This window comes from Sylvia atricapilla, chromosome 21, assembly GCF_009819655.1.
Source record: "Sylvia atricapilla isolate bSylAtr1 chromosome 21, bSylAtr1.pri, whole genome shotgun sequence".
NCBI classification, from domain to species: domain Eukaryota; kingdom Metazoa; phylum Chordata; class Aves; order Passeriformes; family Sylviidae; genus Sylvia; species Sylvia atricapilla.
The window spans coordinates 1,136,783-1,156,986 of record NC_089160.1 but is presented as its reverse complement, the minus strand read 5'-3'; the positions used below and the strand labels follow the sequence as shown (position 1 = coordinate 1,156,986).

Sequence of the window (20,204 nt, the reverse complement as noted above, 5' to 3'; positions counted from 1 at the left end):
CCCCTCACACCTCACCCTGGGCTCTGACGTGGAGGTGTTGATGCTGAAGGTTCAGGGCACCGAGGGAACGTGAAGCTCTGGCTCATCTCCGTGTTTTCCCCTGTCATGTCCCCAAAAAGGCTGCCTCGGAGGAATTCTGGGGGGACCCAGCTGAGCACTGGACATAATAGAACAAAGAGAAACAGTTTTAAACTAAAACAGGAGAGATTTAGATGGGAGATTGGGCAGGAATTGTTCTCTGGGAGGGTGGGAAGGCCTGGCACAGGCTCCCAGAGGAGCTGGATCCCTGGATCCCTGGCAGTGCCCAAGGCCAGGCTGGACAGGGCTTGGAGCAGTGGGACAGTGGAAGGTGTCCCTGCCATGGATGAGCTTTAAGGTCCTTCTAATCCAATCCTTTCTGAGATTCTGGATTCCAGGAGCTGCAATAACAGAGCTCTCCCTTAGAGGTCAGCGCAGCACCAAAACTGGCCCCAAATTCCGCACGGATGGATGCGATCCTTGCGAAAAACTGGGATTTGGTTACCGAGGCCCTTCAGGGCGGGCAGGGGATGGTTCTCAATGCCAGAGGATATTCCCAAACCTGAGCTCTCCCGGGTGCTCTGCTGCTCCTTTCCGTGCAGGGGCTGCTCTCGGCTGTGGGTTGCCCTGACCCGGGGATCCCCCAGCCTGGGAAAAGCCCGGCCAGCTCCGGGGTTTGGGGAGCAGGATGACCTGGTCCTGCTGCTGTGAAGTTTTCCATGCCCAGAACAGCCAGGACAGACAACTCCTCAGAGCTTTTCCTTATGGCTCAATTCCTCCTTCCCTCCTCCCTTCTGACAGAAAAAATATGACTCAACAGAGAGACACCCTCCCCAAAAAAGAAAATAAAAAAAAAACCCTTCACCAACAGCTTTCTCATCAGAAAAAAATAAAAAAAACCTTCTTTCTTTGTTGTCTTTTTCTTCCCCAAATCTCTCCAGCATTAAACAGATTTCAGCATTGTTCTAAAAATAGAGGGATTAGAAATAATCCTCCAGCATGGAGCGACTGTTGGGATGTGGCACCAGGGCTGGGGGCTTGGACCTTGGGGCTGAGCTGGGGGGAACCCAGGAACCCCCAAAAACGGGGGCTGTGGTGAGGTGGGGGCACTGCTGTGTCCCAGGACAGGAATCCCGGGATGGGTGTCCCAGGACAGGAATCCCGGGACAGGAATCCCAGGATGGGTGTCCCAGAAAGGGAATCCCGGGATGGGTGTCCCAGAAAGGGAATCCCGGGACAGGAATCCCGGGACAGGAACCCCAGGACAGGAATCCCGGGATGGGTGTCCCAGGACAGGAATCCTGGGACAGGAATCCCAGGATGGGTGTCCCAGAAAGGGAATCCCGGGATGGGTGTCCCAGAAAGGGAATCCCAGGACAGGAATCCCAGGACAGGAATCCCGGGATGTGTGTCCCAGGACAGGAATCCCAGGGCTGTCCCTGGCTGTGCTGACCCAGTGGGAACCACCAGCTGGGACCTGACCCTGTAAAATCAGATGGAGATGGGAAGTGATGGGATGAAGCTCCCCCTGACCCACGGAAAGAGGGAAGGAAGACCATCAGCTCTCCGGGTGACACAAATGTCACCAGGCCAGAGCCATTCCCTGCAGCCTCGGGGCACAGGAGCCTGAGCACCCGGCAGTGACAAAAACCCCTCGTGCTCCCTCACACCGAGCAAAGTTGTCGTCTCGGCGCTTTTTAAATCAATTTAGAATAAAAAAGAAACACTTCAAAGTGTGAGATACATTCCTGTGATGACAACCGACTTGCAGAGGTTTTGTCAGCTGGAATTTGTTTGCAGCAAAAGAGGCAATTTGTGTTACAAGGAGGCAATTAGAGCGAGGGTTTGAAGCTTTCCCAGTGGGATTGAGGGTTTGAGGAGCCTCACCCTATCCCAAAGGGTCTCTGTTGCCTTGTCCCATGGAAAATTCCACCTAAAATTCCACCTCACTGGCAAATAATCAACAGACAGGAGAGGAAGGGAAAGAAAAATATTAAATCAAGGATAAAATAAGCACGGAAACACCAAACCACCAGTGAAATCCAATGTTCTCTAAAAATCTGCAGTTTATTCATTAGAATTCAGTGAAAGGAACATTCATTTTAAAACACAATCAATACATTAAAAACTTGAAAGGACTAGTAGCAATGAGACCAGGAAGGAAAAAAAAAAAACCCAAAAACCCCAAATTCAGCCAGGTTGGTCACTGGGAGGAGCTGCCAGCGGGATGGGGCAGCTGAGGACAAGGACTAATAATTCCTTATTTCCTTACAACTGAGAGGCTTTTTGGGATTTGAATTTCTGCCTTCATCCGAATGGAGCTTTGGGGTGACTCCATGTGGGTGAGAAGAGCAGGAAGCCCCGGCTGGAGAGGAGGGAGCCCAGAATTCCAGGGCACAGGGAATGTGGAAGGGGGGTCTGAGTGCCCCAGGAATGGTCAATGAGCAACTTTCCTGTCCATCCCCGTGGGGAATGGGGCAACCCAAATACAGAAAAACTTTTAAAAAACACCATTAGGTGATAAGTTATTAATTAGAAGACAAAAAAAAAGAAAAAAAATCTATGCAGAGCCAAATCAGTGACAATTGCCACCTCTGCTGGGGGAAAAAAGTGGGGGGAAACTCTGCTTTGGGCTGGATTTTAGCATTCCAGAAGTTTTCCTCTCCTCTGAGCCCAAAGTTCAAGGCAGTGTTGTCCCAGGGAGGTGTTTCAGTGATGCAGAGCACAGAGCTGGAGCTCCCTGCAGGAGGAGGAGGAGGTGGGGAGCCCTGCTAATCCCAGGATTATTTAAGGGGAAATCCTCAGGCACCAGGGTGAAATCCCAGCTCCCAGCTCAGCCAGGGAACACCAAAGGGAGAGGAAACCTGCCCAAGAGCATTTCCATGCACCAGCCAACAGCATCTCCTGCACAGGGATTGAAGGGAAAACCCCAATTTTAGATAAAATAACATCAGCAGACAGCAGGGAAAGCCTCAGCTGAAACCTGTTCTCACAACACTTGGAGGGGGAGAAATCACCAAAAATCCAGGAATTTGGATTAAAAACAACACTGAAAAGCAAAGAAGGGACAGCTGAGTGTGACAGAGGAGGGTTAGGGACGTCTCAGGTGTGTGCAAAGTGTGTTGGTGAGGGGCTGGGGAGAGGCCCCAGCACATTCCCAGGGAGCAGGGTGGGATCCAGGCACAGCAGCAGCAGGAATGGCCTTTTCTCCACGGGAAAAGCAAACCACACCACTTGGAAAGACAAAAGACGCACGGGTAAAAAAAGAACAGTCTGTAAAATTTCCCCATGGTTATAAAATGCAAAAACTATACAAAAATAGAGAAAAAATCGACCGTTTTTCTTATGTGTATAAAAACAAACAAAGGAAAGAAAACCCCAGAGTCCCCAGAACGAAACACAGAACCTCCTGGTGGGCTGACCCCAACGGCAGTGGATCCATCACAACTTCCCAGCCCCAGCCCCTCACTCCAGGCAAGGCCTTCCCTGCAAGGGACAGGCAAATTCCTCAAGGTTTTTCCTAAATCTCTTGGCAGGACATTCTGCTGTTCCTGATTTTCCTGACTGGTTTGTGCTTGGGAAGCCCTTTTGCATAAGAAGCCTCAGTGACCATCCCCAGATGTGGGTAAGGCAGTGTTGGAGTGATCCAGCTCCAGCCCAGGTTTGTTCCCATGGAACCTGTGTGGGGTTTTTTTGGGAAGAGTGGCTCAGCAGGCAGTGAAATCCAATCCCTACCGCAGTGCTCATTTACAGGCTGAATTGCTGCACTGGAAATTCCGATTTCTTTGGGATAACGGGGCAGAATCTGCCAAAAATCCAGCAAATTAGTGACTAAACTGCATTAGGAAAACTCATTTGAATTCCAGTATTTGCCTCACTGAATTCCCATCGAATGAAGAGGAGAAACCTTTGGTATAAAGTCGGATTATCAAGCCTTGGCTGTACTGCTCCCCACCTCGTACCTCCACCCAAACCCAGGATCCTGGGGACACCTTGGAACATTCATGGAGCACCAGACACTCCCAGCCCTCAGCAGGACTTTGGCTGAACAAAGCTCCAGAGCCTGGAACCCCCCAGATGCCTTTGGTGAGATGCTGAAAGGAAATGAAACGGGGATTAAACCCAGCCAGGGGCCTGAGGGGGTGACAGTGGTGTCCCCACCAGGGTGTGCCCGTGGTTTGTGTGCTGGGAGTGGAGGGTAAGATGGGCACAGAGCTGCCCCTGCCCTTGCTCCAGGGAGGGGTAGCCAATGTTCATTAGCAGAGGTGCTAATGAGGGCAGACAACCTCCCAGGGCACCTTCCCCTGGCTCTCCACGTTCTCCCCTCCAGGTGTGTCCCAGAGGGAGGAGGGAAAAGCACCGTGGCACAGCAGGTTCCTGTGGCTGGCAGGAAAACAGGGAAAATTTGAGGTTTGAGCCCGTGGATGCACAGCTGGATGTGCTCTGCCTCAGCAGGAAAATCCCATCACACACAGGCTGAACCAAGCTGGGCCTGCCTCTCCCTGCTCCTCCCCAGCCAGACAAGCACAGGGCAGGAGGAATCTCTTCTCTAAAGGAGGATCAAGACCTCATTTTTCTTCGGGGAAAAAAAACAAAAAAAAAAACATCAAACCCAAACCAGCTCCTTGTGCCTGGAAATCCAGGGAGCACCTGATGGAGCCACATCCGTGTGGAGCAGGGGAGCAGCAGGAGGGTGACCCAGCAGGGCAGGACTCAGCAGGAAAATCGAGTCTGGCCCAGCCAGAGCCACCCCTCACTCCACAAATGAGGGGAAACTCCGCTATTTCCACTTTGGGATTTTGATTTCTTTTTTGAATGCTACAAACTCTGCTGCATTGTGCAGCATTGTGGACATTGTGCATATATTTACTAGTAAAGCTCACATGATTGAACCTCAGAACCAATAAAGGCCCCTTCCCTGAGTGGTTTCAGCTGGACAGTGGGAATTTGGGAGGGAGGGGTTCATCACTCATACCGTGTCTTTTGCCCTTTTTGGGCATCAATTCCAATCTGGTCAGCTGGATGGACCACCTTTACTTAACCCGGAACAGAAACATCTATCTTTGTGTGTTTATAAAAGAGCCAAATGCCTCCTCATCGAATTGGTGACACACAGGAATGGATGAAGGAGATTCCCACTGTCCCCACCGACTATCCAGGGAAACCACAGCCAAGGGAAAGGGCTTGGTTCCTGTTGAGCTTGACTCTAGTCTGGCGCTGTGAAGAGACATGAGAGGTGTACAATAAGTGGGAGAAATACCACTACTCTGATCGGTTTTTCCACAAAAAAAAAAAAATGGCAATAAAGTGGGGAAGGGAAAAACCAAAATCCCTGGTAATGGAATTACATCAGAACACAGAGCTTAGACAGGACAAGGAAGCAGCTTTGTGTCATGGACTGGGGGTTTGGATCAGAGCTGAGGGGGTTTGGGATCACAGAGGGGACCAGCAGACTGGAACAGATGTCACAGGAGTGACAAGGTCTGTCCCCTCAGCCTGTGTCCCCTCTCCACATTCCTTCAAAGAGACAAAAAAATCCCAAATCTCCAGCAGCTTCCAGCTTTTTTGCTCCCTCCAGTGAGGAGGAGTGAAGCCCAATGTAGCTGTGGTCCATCCCAAATTCCAAGGGACACAAAATTTTCCTCCTGTGGGTTTATGCAAAGAAAACAACCGTAAAATAATAAAAATTAAATTAAAAAGCCACAAAGCTTCCTTTTGAGAAAGTAACAGCACCTGCCACTTCACAGCTACAGGCACGATGCAAATTTAGCTTATTTCAAAGGCCTCATCCCTGTCCCCACGGCCCTGGAGAGGCCAGGAGACTGGGACAAAGCAAGGGAAAGGTTTCCACCAGGAATTCTGCACCGTGAAGACAGACCACAACAAAGAAGGGACCAACACTTTGTTCTTCAAAGGGACACCATGGACAGCACATCTCTCTGAGCAAACTGAAACTAGACCTGGAGAACGTTATCGGCACACACACAAAAGCTCCTGGTTTCTTTTGGGGCAAGGACAAATGAAATAAATAAAAATGTTGCTGCAAAGTTTCCCCTTTCCAGCTGCCTCGCCCCGTCCTCGCTCTGGAACACGTGGCCCTTCCTCCCAGCTCCCCACACTGAGCCCGGGCTGGAAGACATTCAAATGAGTCTGGACTAAAACATTTCACCCAGAAGAGGAAAACAGCCCCATTGCCCTCCAAAGTCTGCCCAAGGCCTGTTCTCCCAGCCCCAGTCTGGCACAAACCCCAACCTGCCACACCAGCAGGGCCCATCCCCAGGTTTGCCAGGGGCTGCTGCTGCATTTGGTGTCGGAGAGGGCTGGAAAACCAGAACGAGCCTCAGTGGTGATGAAGGATCTGCACAGGGGCAAGGCCATGGTGGCTGCAGGACAGGAGCATCAGCCCAGCTCAAACTCAAGTCCACCCCAAGCTGCTCCCAGTTTTCTCCCTCCCTTTGCCCCCCTTTCACCCCTGCTCAGAGCAGCCTCATCATGGTGACACAGTGACATTCCTGCAGCCCCTTGGCTTGGTGACATGGTGACATTCCTGCAGCCCCTCAGCTGGGTAACACAGTGACATTCCTGCAGCCCCTCAGCTGGGTAACACAGTGACATTCTTGCAGATACTCAGCCTTGGTGACACGGTGACATTCCTGTAGATACGCCGCCTCAGTGACACAGTGACATTCCTGCAGCCCCTCGGCTTGGTGACATGGTGACAAGGTGACATTCCTGCAGCTACTCAGCGTCGGTGACATTGCAAAGGGTGCCCCGGCAGCTGCTGTGCCCCGGGCTGGCCCTGCCCTTGAGGGGCTCCAGGCTCTGGGTGTCCCCACTGCTGTCCCCGGGGTGCTGCGGCACGCCCTGGGCGATGCCCACGGGTTTGCCCCTGGCCCGGTGCTCCGGGGAGCAGGCGAAGGCAAAGCTCGGGGGCAGCTCGGCCTCTCCCAGGGGTAACAGGCGGGACAGCTTGGGGACATCCCCGTGGTACCGGTAGGAGCCAGCCGCCTCCCGGGCCCGCCTGGCCTCGGGCTGCAGGGGGAGGTTGGAGGGCCGCAGCGGGTGCCTGCTCAGCTCTGCCTCCTGGGGCTGCCTCTCCAGAGCCTCCCCGAGGCCACCCCGGGAGAGAGGCAGGAAAGGGGACACGCTGTCTGGCGGCTCTGACGGCTCCCACACGCTCTCCACGGCGCCGGCTGGAGCGAAGCCCCAGAGCTCCATCCCACCAGGAGCCGCGTCGGTGCCGCGCTGGAGGTGCCAGCTCAAGCCCCCCTCGGGAGCCACCAGCTCGCCCTCCTCCTTGCTCCTGCTTCTCCTGGCTCCAGCAGAGTCCTTCCTGCCAGCGTCACGCCTGGCCCAGAGCTGGCAGGGCTGGGGGCCGGCCCGGGCGCCCTGTGGCTCGGCCAGCTCGAACTCCAGGCTCTCGGTGTCCAGCGAGCGGCTCCTGCGGTCCACGGAGAGCGGCGCGGGCATGGAGGGGCTCAGCCCGTGCAGGCGCAGGTGGCGGGGCAGGCTGGCCACCCCCCAGTTGCAGCTCTGGAAGGAGCCCGGGGAGAAGCCCGGGGACATTCTCTCGTCACATTCAGCCAACGACTCTTTCTGTCCGTAGCCGTCGTCGAAGGCCTCGGCGATGTCCTCCCCCGCCGTCAGCTCCGGGCGCTGCTCGCACTCCCCCTCCCCGTCCTGCTCCACGTCCACCACGTCGAAGGTGACCATGGTGGGCAGGGCAGGAAGGTTCTGGGTGAAGGAGGAGCTGGAGGCAGAGCTGCCCAGGCTCTCGGACAGGCTGGAGAAGAGGGTCCCGCTGCTGGCAAACTCCACCAGAGCCTGCGAGAAGTTCACGGCGTGCTCGGGCTCGCTGCCCGCCTGGGGCTCGCCAGGGCTGGGCTCTGCTCCGCCACCACGCTCCTGCTCTGGGAGCCTGAACCCAGGGAACATCCCTGCCTTGGCCGGGGCTGCAGCGCTGTGGATGGAGTCCCCGAACATCCCACAGTCCAGGTCTGCACTGAACCCCGGCTTGTTCTTGGTGAGCTGAATAAGGCAACTTCCGGGGCCTTTTTGGCTGTTGTAACAGTTTTCCGGACACAGAGTCCCTGGGAAATCCCTCCACTCTGGATTTTCAGCCCTAGCCACTGCAACCCCACCGTTGACAGCCCGGCTCGGGGTGTGTGAGGCCACCTGCTCACTCCCAAGGCCACTCTGGCTCTTGCCAATGGAGCTGGCTGCTCTGGTTTTACATTCAATGCACTGCTTTTCCCGGGGACACTTCTCCTTGCTGGAGACATCCAGGCGCTTCAGGACGGGCTCCCTCTGCAGCTCCCAGTACAGCAGCTCCTTCTGAATGGCCGCAAGCCCCTCTTCTTCAGTTTCCATCAGCCCTCTTTTCTGATCCATCATCTGCTGGATCAGGTTCTTCTCTGCGGGGAGGCAGAAGTCCATGAAGTAGCTAAAGATGCCCTGGCGTGGGACTTTGCCCTCGAACAGGGATTCCTCCCCATGAGAGGGGCTCATCAGGGCATCAAACTCGTAAAGTGCATCGCCGCTGTAGCTGTCCCGGGGCAGTCGGTCCTTCTTGAGCTCCTCTCCAGCCTCATCCTCCGGCCCTGGCGTGGTGGAGTCATAATAGCCCTCGTCACTGTTTGGGGCAGACTCCTGCTGGTCGCTCTGGGGCGTCAGGAGGTCAACGCCGTCCACGTAAGGGTGGGCATCAGCCTCGTGAGAGGCGTGCGTCTCCAGGCTGCTGCTGGACACCTGGGCCCCGTAGCTCGTGTCCCCCGGCACGGCGCCGTCCCACACCTGCTGCAGGTACTCCTCGGCCTCCTCGGGGATGGCCATCTCCTCGCCGCCGCCCTGGTAGGTGACGAGGCAGGAGCCGCGCTTGGCGGCGTCGCGGCTGCGCTCCACGGAGATGCTGCTCTCGGCGATGTCGGGCTCGGCGATGTCGTCCCCGCACCCCGTCAGCGAGTCGAAGCTCTTCAGGGAGGTGACGTCCCCCAGCATGAGGCTCAGCAGCTCCCCGGAGTGCAGGCAGGGAGGCTCGTTGTCCATGAAGTCAGGGTGGAAGGCCAGCAGCAAACTCTCACGGTCAAACTCGGCGCAGGCAGCAGCCTCAGGCTCTGATTTTGCGTCTGGAAGGTCCCCGTTCTCCGGCACGGCCATCGTGTCACCCTCGGGGCTGCCTCCGTCAGCCGTGGGGCCCGTGGGCTCAGTGGGCTCTGCAGAGCTGGAGTCACCCCCCGAGCCCCCCGGGCAGAGCGTGGCCTCAGGGACCGGCCCTGCTCCCCTGCCCTCCACGGCCCCTCGGCTCTCCGCTCCCATCCCAGGAGCATTCCCGGCCTCCTCCGTGTCCCCGTTCCACTCAGGGAGCTCTGTCTTCTCACTCTCCGCAGCCTTGCTCTTCCGGTGGCGCCGGATGCTGTTAAAAAACCCTTTCAGCCCTTTTTTAGGCCTGGGGAAGGAGGATTTCTCCCCGCTGGGTTTTTTGTCACAGCCCTCGATGCTGCCCGGCGGAGAACCATCCTGCTGGCCCAAATCCCCCCTGGAGCCGGTGTCCACGGGCAGCTGGGCGCTGCGGGAGCTGGGCAGGGGGCCGGGCTGCCCGTCCCTGCTGCCCTCCGAGGGGCTGCCGGGCCGTGTCCCGGCTCCCCTGTCGCAGGCGGCGCTGCTCAGCCCGTCGTGGGTCTTGCACTTGCTGAGCCCTTTCTTGCCGCGGCCGCCGAAGAAGCTGGGCAGGGTGCAGATGCTGCGCTTGCCCCCGAACAGCTTGAAGGCCGTTTTCCTCAGCTTGCCGGGGGGCGGCTGCTGCAGCTCCGCGGCCACCACGGAGCCGTTGGCGCTGTCGGGAGGGGCGTCGCCGCCCTCCTGCCGCCGCCGGTCCCCTCCGTCCCGCTCCTCCGGGCTGCCCGTTTCCATGGCAGCGGGCCGGGCTTGGATCTAGCTGGAAGCGGCGGCTTTGGGAGCGCGGCGCTCCGGGAGCAGGGACGGGCACATCACCGCCGACCTGCGGCACAGGGAGAGGGCAGAGGTGAGGACACGGCAGCGGGAGGGGCAGAGCTGAAGGTCTCAGGGCTCCGTCACCAGCTGGAGGAGCCTCCAAGCTCTCCCTCCGCTTCCAAAATCCAGGCAGCAAAACGCTGCTTAAATTCACCAGTTTCCAAAGCAGAACAACCACACGTCTCCACTGAGCAGAATCCCTGGGGACAGGCAGGTCTGACCCCTGCACCTCCTCGCTCCAAGCCCTGCAGCTTCCCAGATTTTGTGTCCCCAGGGTGATGAGGTCCGGCTACCTTAAAGAGCTAGCACCTCCAAACCCCCTTCCCAGGCCTCATGCCAGGCTCCAAAGAGCATCCTGAGGGAGGCCAAACCAGGACACAGCCCTCCCTACTCACGTGTCCAGGGGAAAAAAAAAACCACTTTGGTTACTACCCTGGCTTTTTTATAGAAGATTTCAGTGGTTTTTAAAGTAATCTGTCCAGCGAGAGAGAATCGCCTTAAAAACACCCACTGTGAACACCCTGATCAGATTATCCCGGAAGCAGAGAGGTAGGTTTGAAATTTGACCCTGGATTGCTATCAGGAAATGAGAAATAAAACAATTATAATCATGTTTCTTCTGCAGAGGTGAGAGTGGACAGATTAAATGCAATAAAATCCTAAGGTGCTCCCAAGCTGTAACACCCAGGCTGAGCTCTGACTGACAGGAGGCCAGGAAACCTTCTCAAGGTGTTTAGCCAGAGATCTCAAACTGAAAATACATCCAGATGATGCCCTCCGTTCCTGCAGCCCCACAGCAAACCTGCAATCCCAGGTTTATTTCTATTCCTCAGGTCTGGGTTGCTTTACCTCTGGTTTATTTCTATTCCTCAGATCTGGGTTGCTTTGCCTCTGGTTTATTTCTATTCCTCAGGTCCGGCTTGCTTTGCCTCTACATTGATCTGGCATCGCTGCCCTCAGCGCGGCTGGAATTGGACGGGCTTTAAGGTCCCTCCCAAGCCAACCCACTCCATGATTCTGGAATTCTGGGATTGCTGATAACCCCTCACGTCCACCTGTCCCACTGGAGGCAGCAGCCGGGGCGTAGCCGGCTGGCACAGCCACCTCCCCAGCGGCAGCCCGAGCCTTTCCAGCGCTGATGGAGCCCTCCGCCAGCCCCGGGTGCCTCCAAAGCCTCTGGAGAGACGCGGAGAGAGGGGCCTGGGAGAAACACCCGGACACGTGCTGGAAAACTGGGGGGGAATGATCCCAAACCTGCACCTGGACACAGGCTGCTGCAAAACAGCCGGGGAAAGGGCACGAGACACAGCCAGGATTTCTAAAAATTCCTTTTGGGAATCATTGCTCTCCGGCTCCACGTCAGCACGGGCACTGACTGCTGCGGAGGGGAGGCTGGAGAAGGATTTTTTTTTTTAAAAAAATGAAATATATAAAAAAACGAAATTAAGACAAATAAAGGGCATCGAGGGCGAAGAGCCACGACCAATAAAACACGAAAAAAAAAAAAAAAAAAAAAAGGTTTAAAAGCAACAAAAAGCAGCACGGTAACAATGAAACGCAGCGTTTCACCCGCAGAGGAGACCCTCAGGGGCCCCCGGCCCGCCCAACCCCTCACGGGGACGCGCCCCCAGCCCGGCTCTCCCCGCTCCCCCCCGCCGCGCTCCCAAACTTTCGGGAGGACCCGGGAAACCGCGAGGGGCGGGGGGCCGGGCCGGGCCGCGGGGCAGCACGGCGGGCACAGGGAGCGGCGGCGGGCCCGGCCCGGCGGGCAGCACTTACCGGCGGCGGCGGCGGCAGCTCCCGGAGCCGCGGCCCCGCCACAGCCCTCAGGCCGCGCGAGGGGCGCGGGTCCGCCCGGCGCGGGCGGCAGGGGCGGCGCCGCGTGACGGCCGGGGCGGGGCCTGCCGGCGGGGGGCGGGGCCTCGAGGGCGGGGCGCGGTGATTGACGGGGCGGGGTCTCTGCGTGAGGGAGGGCGCGGTCTCCGCGTTGGGCTCAATGGAACGGGGCGGGGCCACGGGAGAGGGGCGTGGCCGCTGGGAGCGGTCCCCGCGGTGTCCCCACGGTGTCCCCGCGGTGTCCCCACGGTGTCCCCACGGTGTCCCCGCGGTGTCCCCGCGGTGTCCCCCCATGGCCGTCCCGCGGTGTCTTCCTCGGTGGCCCGGGGACATGCGGGGCCATCCCGGTGGTGTAGTGGGCGTGGCCTCAGGGAGGGTCCCCGTGGTGGGGGCGTGGCCTCGTTTGCGGGTATGATTGCTGAGGGGCGTGGTCAGTCCGGTGTGAGGGGCGTGGTCTCACTCGGGGGGCGTGGCCTTGGAGCGACACCCGCGGGACACGCGGGGTCACGGGGGGGATGTCCTGTCTTGGCCTGTGACATTGCGTGGGACATCGCGTGTGACACCTTGTGTGACAGCGGAGGGGCGGCGACACGGCGTGTTTGCCGTGGGACACCGCCTTGCCTGTGCTGTGTCACCCACGGGCGTGTCACCCGCGCCACGCCACTGCCAGCCACCCTCCTGCTGCACACCTGCTCACAGTCCCACAGCCACTGAGCAGCCTGGCAGTGAACACCCCTCCCCATTTTTGGGACGCCCGAAAGCCACTCAAATCCCCACATGAGGGTGACAGCAAGGATGCCACGAGTGGGAGTCACACCCGAGAGTGGCAGTGTCCCCGCGGGCCGGCCTCGCCCAGCAAACATCGCCCCAAGGTGGCTGGGTGGGGAGGGAAGTGTCACCAGTGTCATCATTCCCTATAAAGCCTTGTCCAGGCTGCTTCCAAGCCCTAATGCTCCCCTTGGGAGAAGCCCCACAGCCTAATTAATAGATGCTGATTAATAGATCCCACAAGTCCATAAATCCTGCAGGGAGGTGCCTGTGTTCAGCCCAGAGCCACCCTTGGAGCTGCTGACCCCTGGGAGAAATTCCCTTTGGGATGTCACAGGGCAAGAAGGAATAAACCATGGGAGACCTTCTGCCGCGTGCCAAAAGTGGTCCAGAACCTCACTGCTGGGTGGGTGCTGAGCTGCCAAGGAGAACTGGGATCCATCCATCAGCTCCTGGCTGTGGGAAGAGCCAGGAAGGCAGCTCCAGCCCCCACTGGTGAGGGTCACCCTGGTGTGCAAGGCAGGAGACACGGAGGGACACAAAGGTGGTGCTGGGGTGCCCCAATCCAGCCGGAAATTCCCCATCTGCAGCGATTCCCTTGTCCCTTCCCAGCCATCCTGGCAGGGCTGCCAGACATCAGGTATTTCACCAGACAGGCCAGAGCACTTTAATACCAATAACAGAACACTTTTAGTTCAAACCCCAACCCAGCCCAATCACAAAAGACCCTCGGCAGCCACACGAAGCACTTTTGGGGTGGGAAGAGGACGTTTAGGGTCAGAGCTGGGGCAGGGAGAGGAGTGATGGTGCTGGGGCTCTGGATACATCTCCCAGCCCCTCCTCTGCCCCACTGGGGTGTGCACACACGGTGGGGCCAGCCCCAGTCCTGCCCTCACTGGGAAGGAAGAATTCCCATCTTTCCAGCCAAGAATTCCTCCACACTCTTTCCCAGCCCCTTCTCCAGCCAAAACCAGCTGAAGGTGTAAAATCCCTCAGTAAAGATGGTCTGAGGCAAACCCAGGGCAATCAGATCCTGCTCTATCCTCGCTCTGAAGCAAACCAGGAGCTGAGGTCTCCTGTTCTCCCTCCTCTTTCCCTTCCCACCTTTCCACACGGGCACTGCTTTCTGGAGGCACCTCGTCAGCAAAAGTGACCTTGTGACCAGGAATTCCCAGGGCTTTCACGGATGTCAGGGATTCACTCCCAGGAGGTGGAGCAGGTTTCCAGCGGGGTGCTCACAGTGGGTGTCCCTGGGGTCACGGCTGGTGCTGGAGGTACCTGGCCAGGGCTGTGGGGATCTCCAGCTCTCTGAGGGCAGCTGAGCAGCCAGGCTGCTTCAGGAGACGCCTCATGGCCAGCCGGGATTGGGACAGCAGGGATTTGGGATGAGCTGTGGGAGGAAAATCACACGGTCACCTTCAAGGCACACAGCCTTACTGCCCTCTAACCCTGTATCATCAAAGGAAAGGGAGAGGGATGGAGCAAACCAAATTACCTCTAAGGCCCCTTCCAACCCAAACCATTCCATGATCCTATGAAAATTCCATGCTCCTATGAAAACTCAACCTCTGGGCTGAGGCTGGGGCTATGGGCTCGGGCATGAGGTCCCACAGGAGCTGGGCATGGAGAAGAAATCCTCCATCCCCACATGGAAATAAGTGCAGGGTTTTAGACTTGGGGAGCACAGCAGAGGCCAAGCTGAGCAGCAGAAAGGAGAGCAAGGGTGAAAAGCAGCTGGTAACCCAACAAGTGAGGTAAACCCAGGCTGTGGGAACCATGGAATCACAGAAGGGTTTAGGACGGGAAGGGAATTGAAGCTCATCTCATTCCATGGGCAGGGACACCTTCCACTATCAGGTTGCTCTGGCCTTGGACAATTCCAGGGATGGAGCAGTCACAGACCCACACAGCCCAGTGATGCTGCGAGGGGAACCGAGACTGAAGGATTAACCTGGTTTCTGGGAAGAGGGAACCCAGAGCCAAGCTGTGCCCACCCCAGCCCTGGGGGCACACAGCCAGCTCACCTCTGGCCTGCAGCAGCAGCTCCAGCCCCTCACTGCGCGGGGCCGCCCCATCCACGGGCACCTTGGGCAGGTACACGTTGGCCCCGAAATCGATGAGCAGCCTGACGAATTCACCGCGGCAGCCGTGCCTCAGGCACGTCTCCAGCAGGGTCTTGGGCTCCCTGATCTGGGCCAGGACGCTCTGCTCAGCGCAGTTATAGTCGGGGTCAGCACCGTGCAGCAGCAGCAGGCGGAAACACTCCAGGTGCCCGTAGGTGGCCGCCAGGTAGAGCGGCCCCGAGCAGGACACCGAGTTGGCCGCCCACTCGGGCAGCCGCGCGTGGACGTTGGCCTCGGCGCCGTGCTCCAGCAGCTGCCGCAGGATGTCCACGTGGCCGTCCCTGGCGGCCAGCAGCAGCGGCGAGCAGTTGTTGTAGACGCTGCCCAGAGGGTTGGCTCCAGCCTCCAGCAGCGCCCGCACGCAGTCGAGGTGCCCGTTGCTGACGGCCACGAAGAGCGGGGTCTGAGCCTTGACGTCCAGGCCGTCCACGTGGGCCCCGTGCTCCAGCAGCAGCCGCAGGCTCCGCACGCAGCCCCGCGTGGCCGCCAGGCGCAGAGGGGTGCTGGGCACTCCCCAGCCGCTGCGCCGGTTGATGAGCTTTTTGTACCTGTCCTGGCTCAGCAGCCTGCTCAGGGCGGTGGGGTCGTCCTGGCACACGGCCCGGCTCAGCTCCTCGCTGTCCTCGCCGGCCTCCTCGTCATCGCCGGGCTGCAGCAGGGAGAACATCTTGTTGATGTCCATGAGGCCCATGGTGTCTGGTCTGTGCTCCATGTGCCGCTTTCATGGTATAAAAGGGTGAGGTCAAAGATCTGCAGGATGGCAGAACCAGCTCTGGGTTAGAACCAGTCCCTGACACCAACAGATGCATTTTAGTGTAAGGTTATACTCCACGTAAGGAAGATCCTCCAAGAAAGGGACAAATATTGGGTGAGGATGCTGCTGATGTGCTCATGGCCCTGGCACCATGTAAAGAAATCCACGTGGATGAAAGCCTGAGGGTACAATGGAGCTCAGTGTTGTAGTGGGTACGTGGGCCAGAATCCCAGAAAATCATGGAATGGTTTAGGATGATGACCTTAAAGCCCATCCAGAGCCACCCCTGCCATGGACACCTCTCACTGCCCCAGGCTGCTCCAACCCCAGTGTCCAGCCTGCCCTGGGGCACTGACAGGGATCCAGGGGCACCCACAGCTTCTCTGGGAATTCCATTCCAGGGCCTGCCCATTGTGCCAGGGAACAATTCCTGCCCCAGATCCCATCCAGCCCTGCCCTCTGGAAGTCATTCCCTGTGTCCTGTCGCTCCAGCCCTTGTCCCCAGTCCTGAGGGATGAGGTGAATGTGGTCATTTTGATTAAAGATCAAACATCTTCCAGCATTTCCCTTCCCAAAATGACACCAGCATTAGAATTCCACGATTTTCCTCCCTCCTGCCTGCTGGAGCCCCACCATCACAGCTGCACAAAGGGTCTGGGATGTTTCTGGTGAGGGATTTGCAGGAAGGGTGGGAATGCTGAGCTGATCACACGAGTGGGACTGGACCCTGCCAGGATGTGGCCTCAGGGGACGAGGGACAGCAGGGGACAGGGATGGGACATCCCATGGGAGATCTCAGGCTGGCACCTGAACAGCTGGAGACGCTGGGGATGGGCAGAGGAATTTCTCGGCAGCCCTGGGGCGTCTCGAGTTTCCTCGGGAGGCAGAGCAGGAGCTGACCCGTCCTGGGAGGAGCCAAGGAGCTGCACGGAGCAATTAATTAGCAAAGGAGCCGCAGCAAGCAGTTAATTACCGAAGGGCTGCCCTGAACGATCGGCCCCGTTGTGCACCTGAGCTCACCTGTGCCAGGGCAGTCACAGGGGACATGTCCCACATCACCCACGGGGACACGGCCACCCACTCAGGGGGACCCCAGCAAGGCCACCAGCACGGGGGGACACTGAGAGGAGTCTGATGGCACCAAAGAAACCCAATAAAATGGGCTGCCAGCCATTAGCCCAGTTTATAGAGAAATGTGGGAAATTCTAACGCTGCTGCTCTTCACTGGACACGCCAGTAATGAGCTCTGGAGCTTTGGGATCATCCCACCCACAGGGATAACGGGCTGGGGGTTACTGCAGGCCTGAGTCAAAAAGACACTTGTGTTCCCAGTTACATTCCCAAGGGAAATTGTGTGGAAGAGTAAAGGAGCAGCTGAAACACTCCCTGAATAAAGAGCATCCCCCAAGGGAAGTTCCCTGGACAGCCTGGGATCCTGTGTGGGGAGCTGAGGGAGGTTCCTCAACCAGAAGAGCCCAAACCAGAACTTGTGGAATCACAGAATGATTTGGTTTGGAACCTAAAAGTTCATCTCATCCCACCCCTGCCATGGGCAGGGACACCTTCCACTACCCCAGGTTATTCCAACCTGGGACTTGGACACTTCCAGGGATCCAGGGGCAGCCACAGCTTCTCTGGACACCCTGTGCCAGAGCCTCCCTGCCCCGTTTTGTCACCCCTTGAGCTGCCAGAAGCTTCTCAAGCACCTGCAGACCCCCAAACGAGGTTGTGACAGAGCACACACTTGTCCCTCGGGGTCCCCTCCCTCACCTGCCCAGTCCCGGGGCCATCACCTTACCTGGCTGTGGGGGATGCTCAGAGCACCTGAGCCCAGGGGGGTCCCATGGGGAGTGCTCCCGCGGTTTAACCCCAGAAGGAGCAGAGCAGGAGAGGGTCTGGCAGGGCCGGGAGGGGCCGGGGCTGTGCGGCTCACAGCTGAAATGCCACGGCGGGACCGGCCCCGAGCGCCGGCACTAATTTTAGCCCCTCGGGGGTTTTATCTTACCACTTCCATTCTTGGAAAGCTCCCCCTGGGTAAATATAGAGAGGGCAGAGGGGTGGGGGGAGGCCGGGACAGGTGCTGGACCCCACTGAGCACACACAAAGCTTTTTCTCTGCTGGTTTTTTTCGCAGAAATGGGGCAGTTTGGGGTCCCTATCAGGACAGCAGCAGCCTTTACCTCACCCTGCCTGCTGCCAGACACTCGAATTCCCTCTCAACCCCTCTGCTGTCCTCCATCCCCATTTTCAGAGTGATACAAATGGCCACTTGCAGCCTCCAAAGTGGTTTATTAGACACCAGAAGGACAAAAGGTGCTGAAGATGACCCAGATTTCTCACCTGAGCCACTCTGGGCTGCACCTGCCAGGGAAGGAACCACAGCCAGGGCTTCCCAAAGCTCAGCAGGACCCTGGAAACCTCCCAGGGCAAAGAAAAGGAGTGGGAAGCAGCACTGGGGCTCTTATCAAGAGCTGTCAGCTGGGAAGTGCAATCCTATTTTATCCAGCTCCCTTTAAACCCTCTCCCAACAGCGGTTTGGGGCAGCCTTATCACGGTGAGATAATGAGAGAGACCCAAATTATCCAGCAGGAAAATCCCCACTGCTGCAAGAAACAAAATCAGGGTGGCTCTGTGAAATGTGTGATCTGTGCCACCACCACATTCCTGCTTTCCATGGAAAGTCTGGAACGCAGGAAAATGGTCAGTATTGATTTGGTTTAGATTTCTGGTTTCCATCTCCAAATTCCCTCAAAAAATAGATTATTGCTTCCCAAAGGCAGTACCAGGAATGGAATTGTGGAGTGTGAGGTGGAAGAACCCTGGAGAGGGGAATTGGGGCTTATTTTTCCTGACTGTTAGGAAGGTGCAGCCACAAAAGCCAAGCCTGGCTGGAAACCCCATCCACAAACCACAGAAATCAAAGCAGCCATTAAAAGGACAGAGTGTTATAAAAGGGAAAAAAGGGAATGCAGACAACAGAAGTGCTAGAAAATGTGAAATGTAGGAAACTTGGAGATGAAAGGAAAATCCTTGAATGGCAAATTAATGATAAACTGCTTGTTCTTTTGTTGTTGCTGCTGCTGTTTAGTTGTTAACCAAGAAAGATCTTAGGAGCAAGGAGGGGATTAAACCCAGTTCTAAGGAGGCAAAGCCAGCCCAGCTGGAATCTCACACGGATCCCGGGGCAGGAACCTTTCCTTACATCCCAGGGCTATTTCCAGCAGCAGAGCCACAGGAGGAGCCCAGGCAGAGGTGCCTGAGCCCTTTGGGAGAAGTTTCCCAGTGCTTCCAACTCCAGGGAAGGATGAGGAGCCAGGAAAAACCTCCACCTTCTGCCTGAGCCCGGGGCTGACCTGGCCTCTGCTCTGGGCAGAGCAGCTCTTGAGCAGCTCCCTGTTAATTGGGGAAGAATTAGAGGGCAGAAGGGTATTTACTGCACGTCAAGGAGTTTTTTGGGAAGGTAAATCCTGTCCAGAGTTGCTTCCATTAAAGAGATTATCGTTATTAACGCAGCTGAAGAGAGCTAATGAGCTTGTGGATTTAGGAGAGCTAAGCAGTTAAAAGTTTAGAGCTAAACAGTCCCAAATAAATGATTTTGCAGGGATTAGGGATTTACTAACAGTGCTCAAGGTCGGGAAAGCAGAGTTGGGGAGTGGGGCTGTCGTGTCTCCTGCCCTTGGGCCGGGAGTCACGGCCACAGCACAGCTCTGGAATCTCCCTCTGTGCCCTCAGCATTCCAAACTCATCCCTGGGGGTTCTCCCTGCTCACCTCGGGCTCGGGAGTGGCTCCAGCAGCACCGGGATCCAGGTGTTATCCAGGAATTATCCAGGAGAGGGTACGGACAGCAGCTCAGCATCCCTTGGCTGCACTGCACATCTCTGGCAGGGCCCTGCTGATGGAAATTCCAAATTTATTTGGTGCCTCAACACACAAAACAGGGAGTTAGAAAGGAAGGAGGAACCCAGCAATATCTGAGTCCTTCCTTGAGGAATTTTGGCAGCATTGGAGCACCAGGAGTTCATCTCTCTGCTTCCACTGCCTTCAGGGAGCCCGTTCCCTTTTGGAAAACAGGATAAAAGGATGGATTGGGCTTGGGAGGAACCTTCAAATCCATCCCATTCCATGGGCAGGGACACCTCCCACTGTCCCAGGGTGTTCCAAGCCCTGTCCAGCCTGGAATTGGGCACTTCCAGAGATCCAGGGGCAGCCACAGCTGCCCAGCCCAGAGCTCCATCCACGGTGGGTTTGGGTCATTTATAGATTTTTATTGATTCCCATTCACACTGGATCCCTTCCCTCTCTCCACAGCTCCAAGATCTGTTGTGGAGAGAGAGGCTTGGGATCCCCCTTTCATAAAAAAGAGAAGGAAAACAAAATTCCAGAACACTGGAACCCATGAGCTGTTTGCAGGCAAGAGAAACTCTAATTAATACACCTTTTGTCCAAATTTCCCCCAAATTAAATTGCAGCTTTATCAATTCTAGCTGGTGTTAATGCTAATAATCCAATTAAATGCAAGGCGAGTCTAATTAAGGTAAATGAAGGATTTCACTGGCAGCATTAAGAACATTTAAAATTAGCAAGAAGGGAAAAAGCCTGAGAAACACCCAGGGACTGAGTGTACCACAGTGCCAGGCCCATTTCACTGCCTTGAAACATAGAAAATACCCATTTTTGAGATGGAAAAATATTCTTCAGGGGCTGGCTAATGGGGC

The 20,204-nt window shown here is 56.8% G+C and overlaps 2 protein-coding genes across 2 annotated transcripts; both read right to left on the bottom strand.

The window, feature by feature from the left end:
- Nucleotides 1–5,301: 5,301 nt before the first annotated feature.
- AMER1 (APC membrane recruitment protein 1) lies at nucleotides 5,302–10,015 on the bottom strand. The gene has a single exon (XM_066333878.1). It carries the CDS (start codon nucleotides 9,925–9,927, stop codon nucleotides 6,757–6,759), a length of 3,171 nt encoding a protein of 1,056 aa, XP_066189975.1. The 5' UTR covers nucleotides 9,928–10,015; the 3' UTR covers nucleotides 5,302–6,756.
- Nucleotides 10,016–13,278: 3,263 nt separating this feature from the next.
- Nucleotides 13,279–15,458, bottom strand: ASB12 (ankyrin repeat and SOCS box containing 12). The gene is made up of 2 exons (XM_066333753.1): nucleotides 14,637–15,458; nucleotides 13,279–14,002 (listed from the first exon to the last, which is right to left on the bottom strand). Exons 1-2 carry the CDS (start codon nucleotides 15,445–15,447, stop codon nucleotides 13,869–13,871), a joined length of 945 nt encoding a protein of 314 aa, XP_066189850.1. The 5' UTR covers nucleotides 15,448–15,458; the 3' UTR covers nucleotides 13,279–13,868.
- Nucleotides 15,459–20,204: the final 4,746 nt, after the last annotated feature.

What these genes read in the sequence shown, in the direction of transcription:
- AMER1 (XM_066333878.1), bottom strand. Translation starts at nt 9,927, where the DNA reads ATGGAAACGGGCAGCCCGGAGGAGCGGGACGGAGGGGACCGGCGGCGG.
- ASB12 (XM_066333753.1), bottom strand. Translation starts at nt 15,447, where the DNA reads ATGGAGCACAGACCAGACACCATGGGCCTCATGGACATCAACAAGATG. An exon ending in GCTGCTGCTGCAGGCCAGAG is followed by an intron (nt 14,003 to 14,636) that starts GTGAGCTGGCTG and finishes TTCCTCCCACAG; the next exon opens with CTCATCCCAAATCCCTGCTG.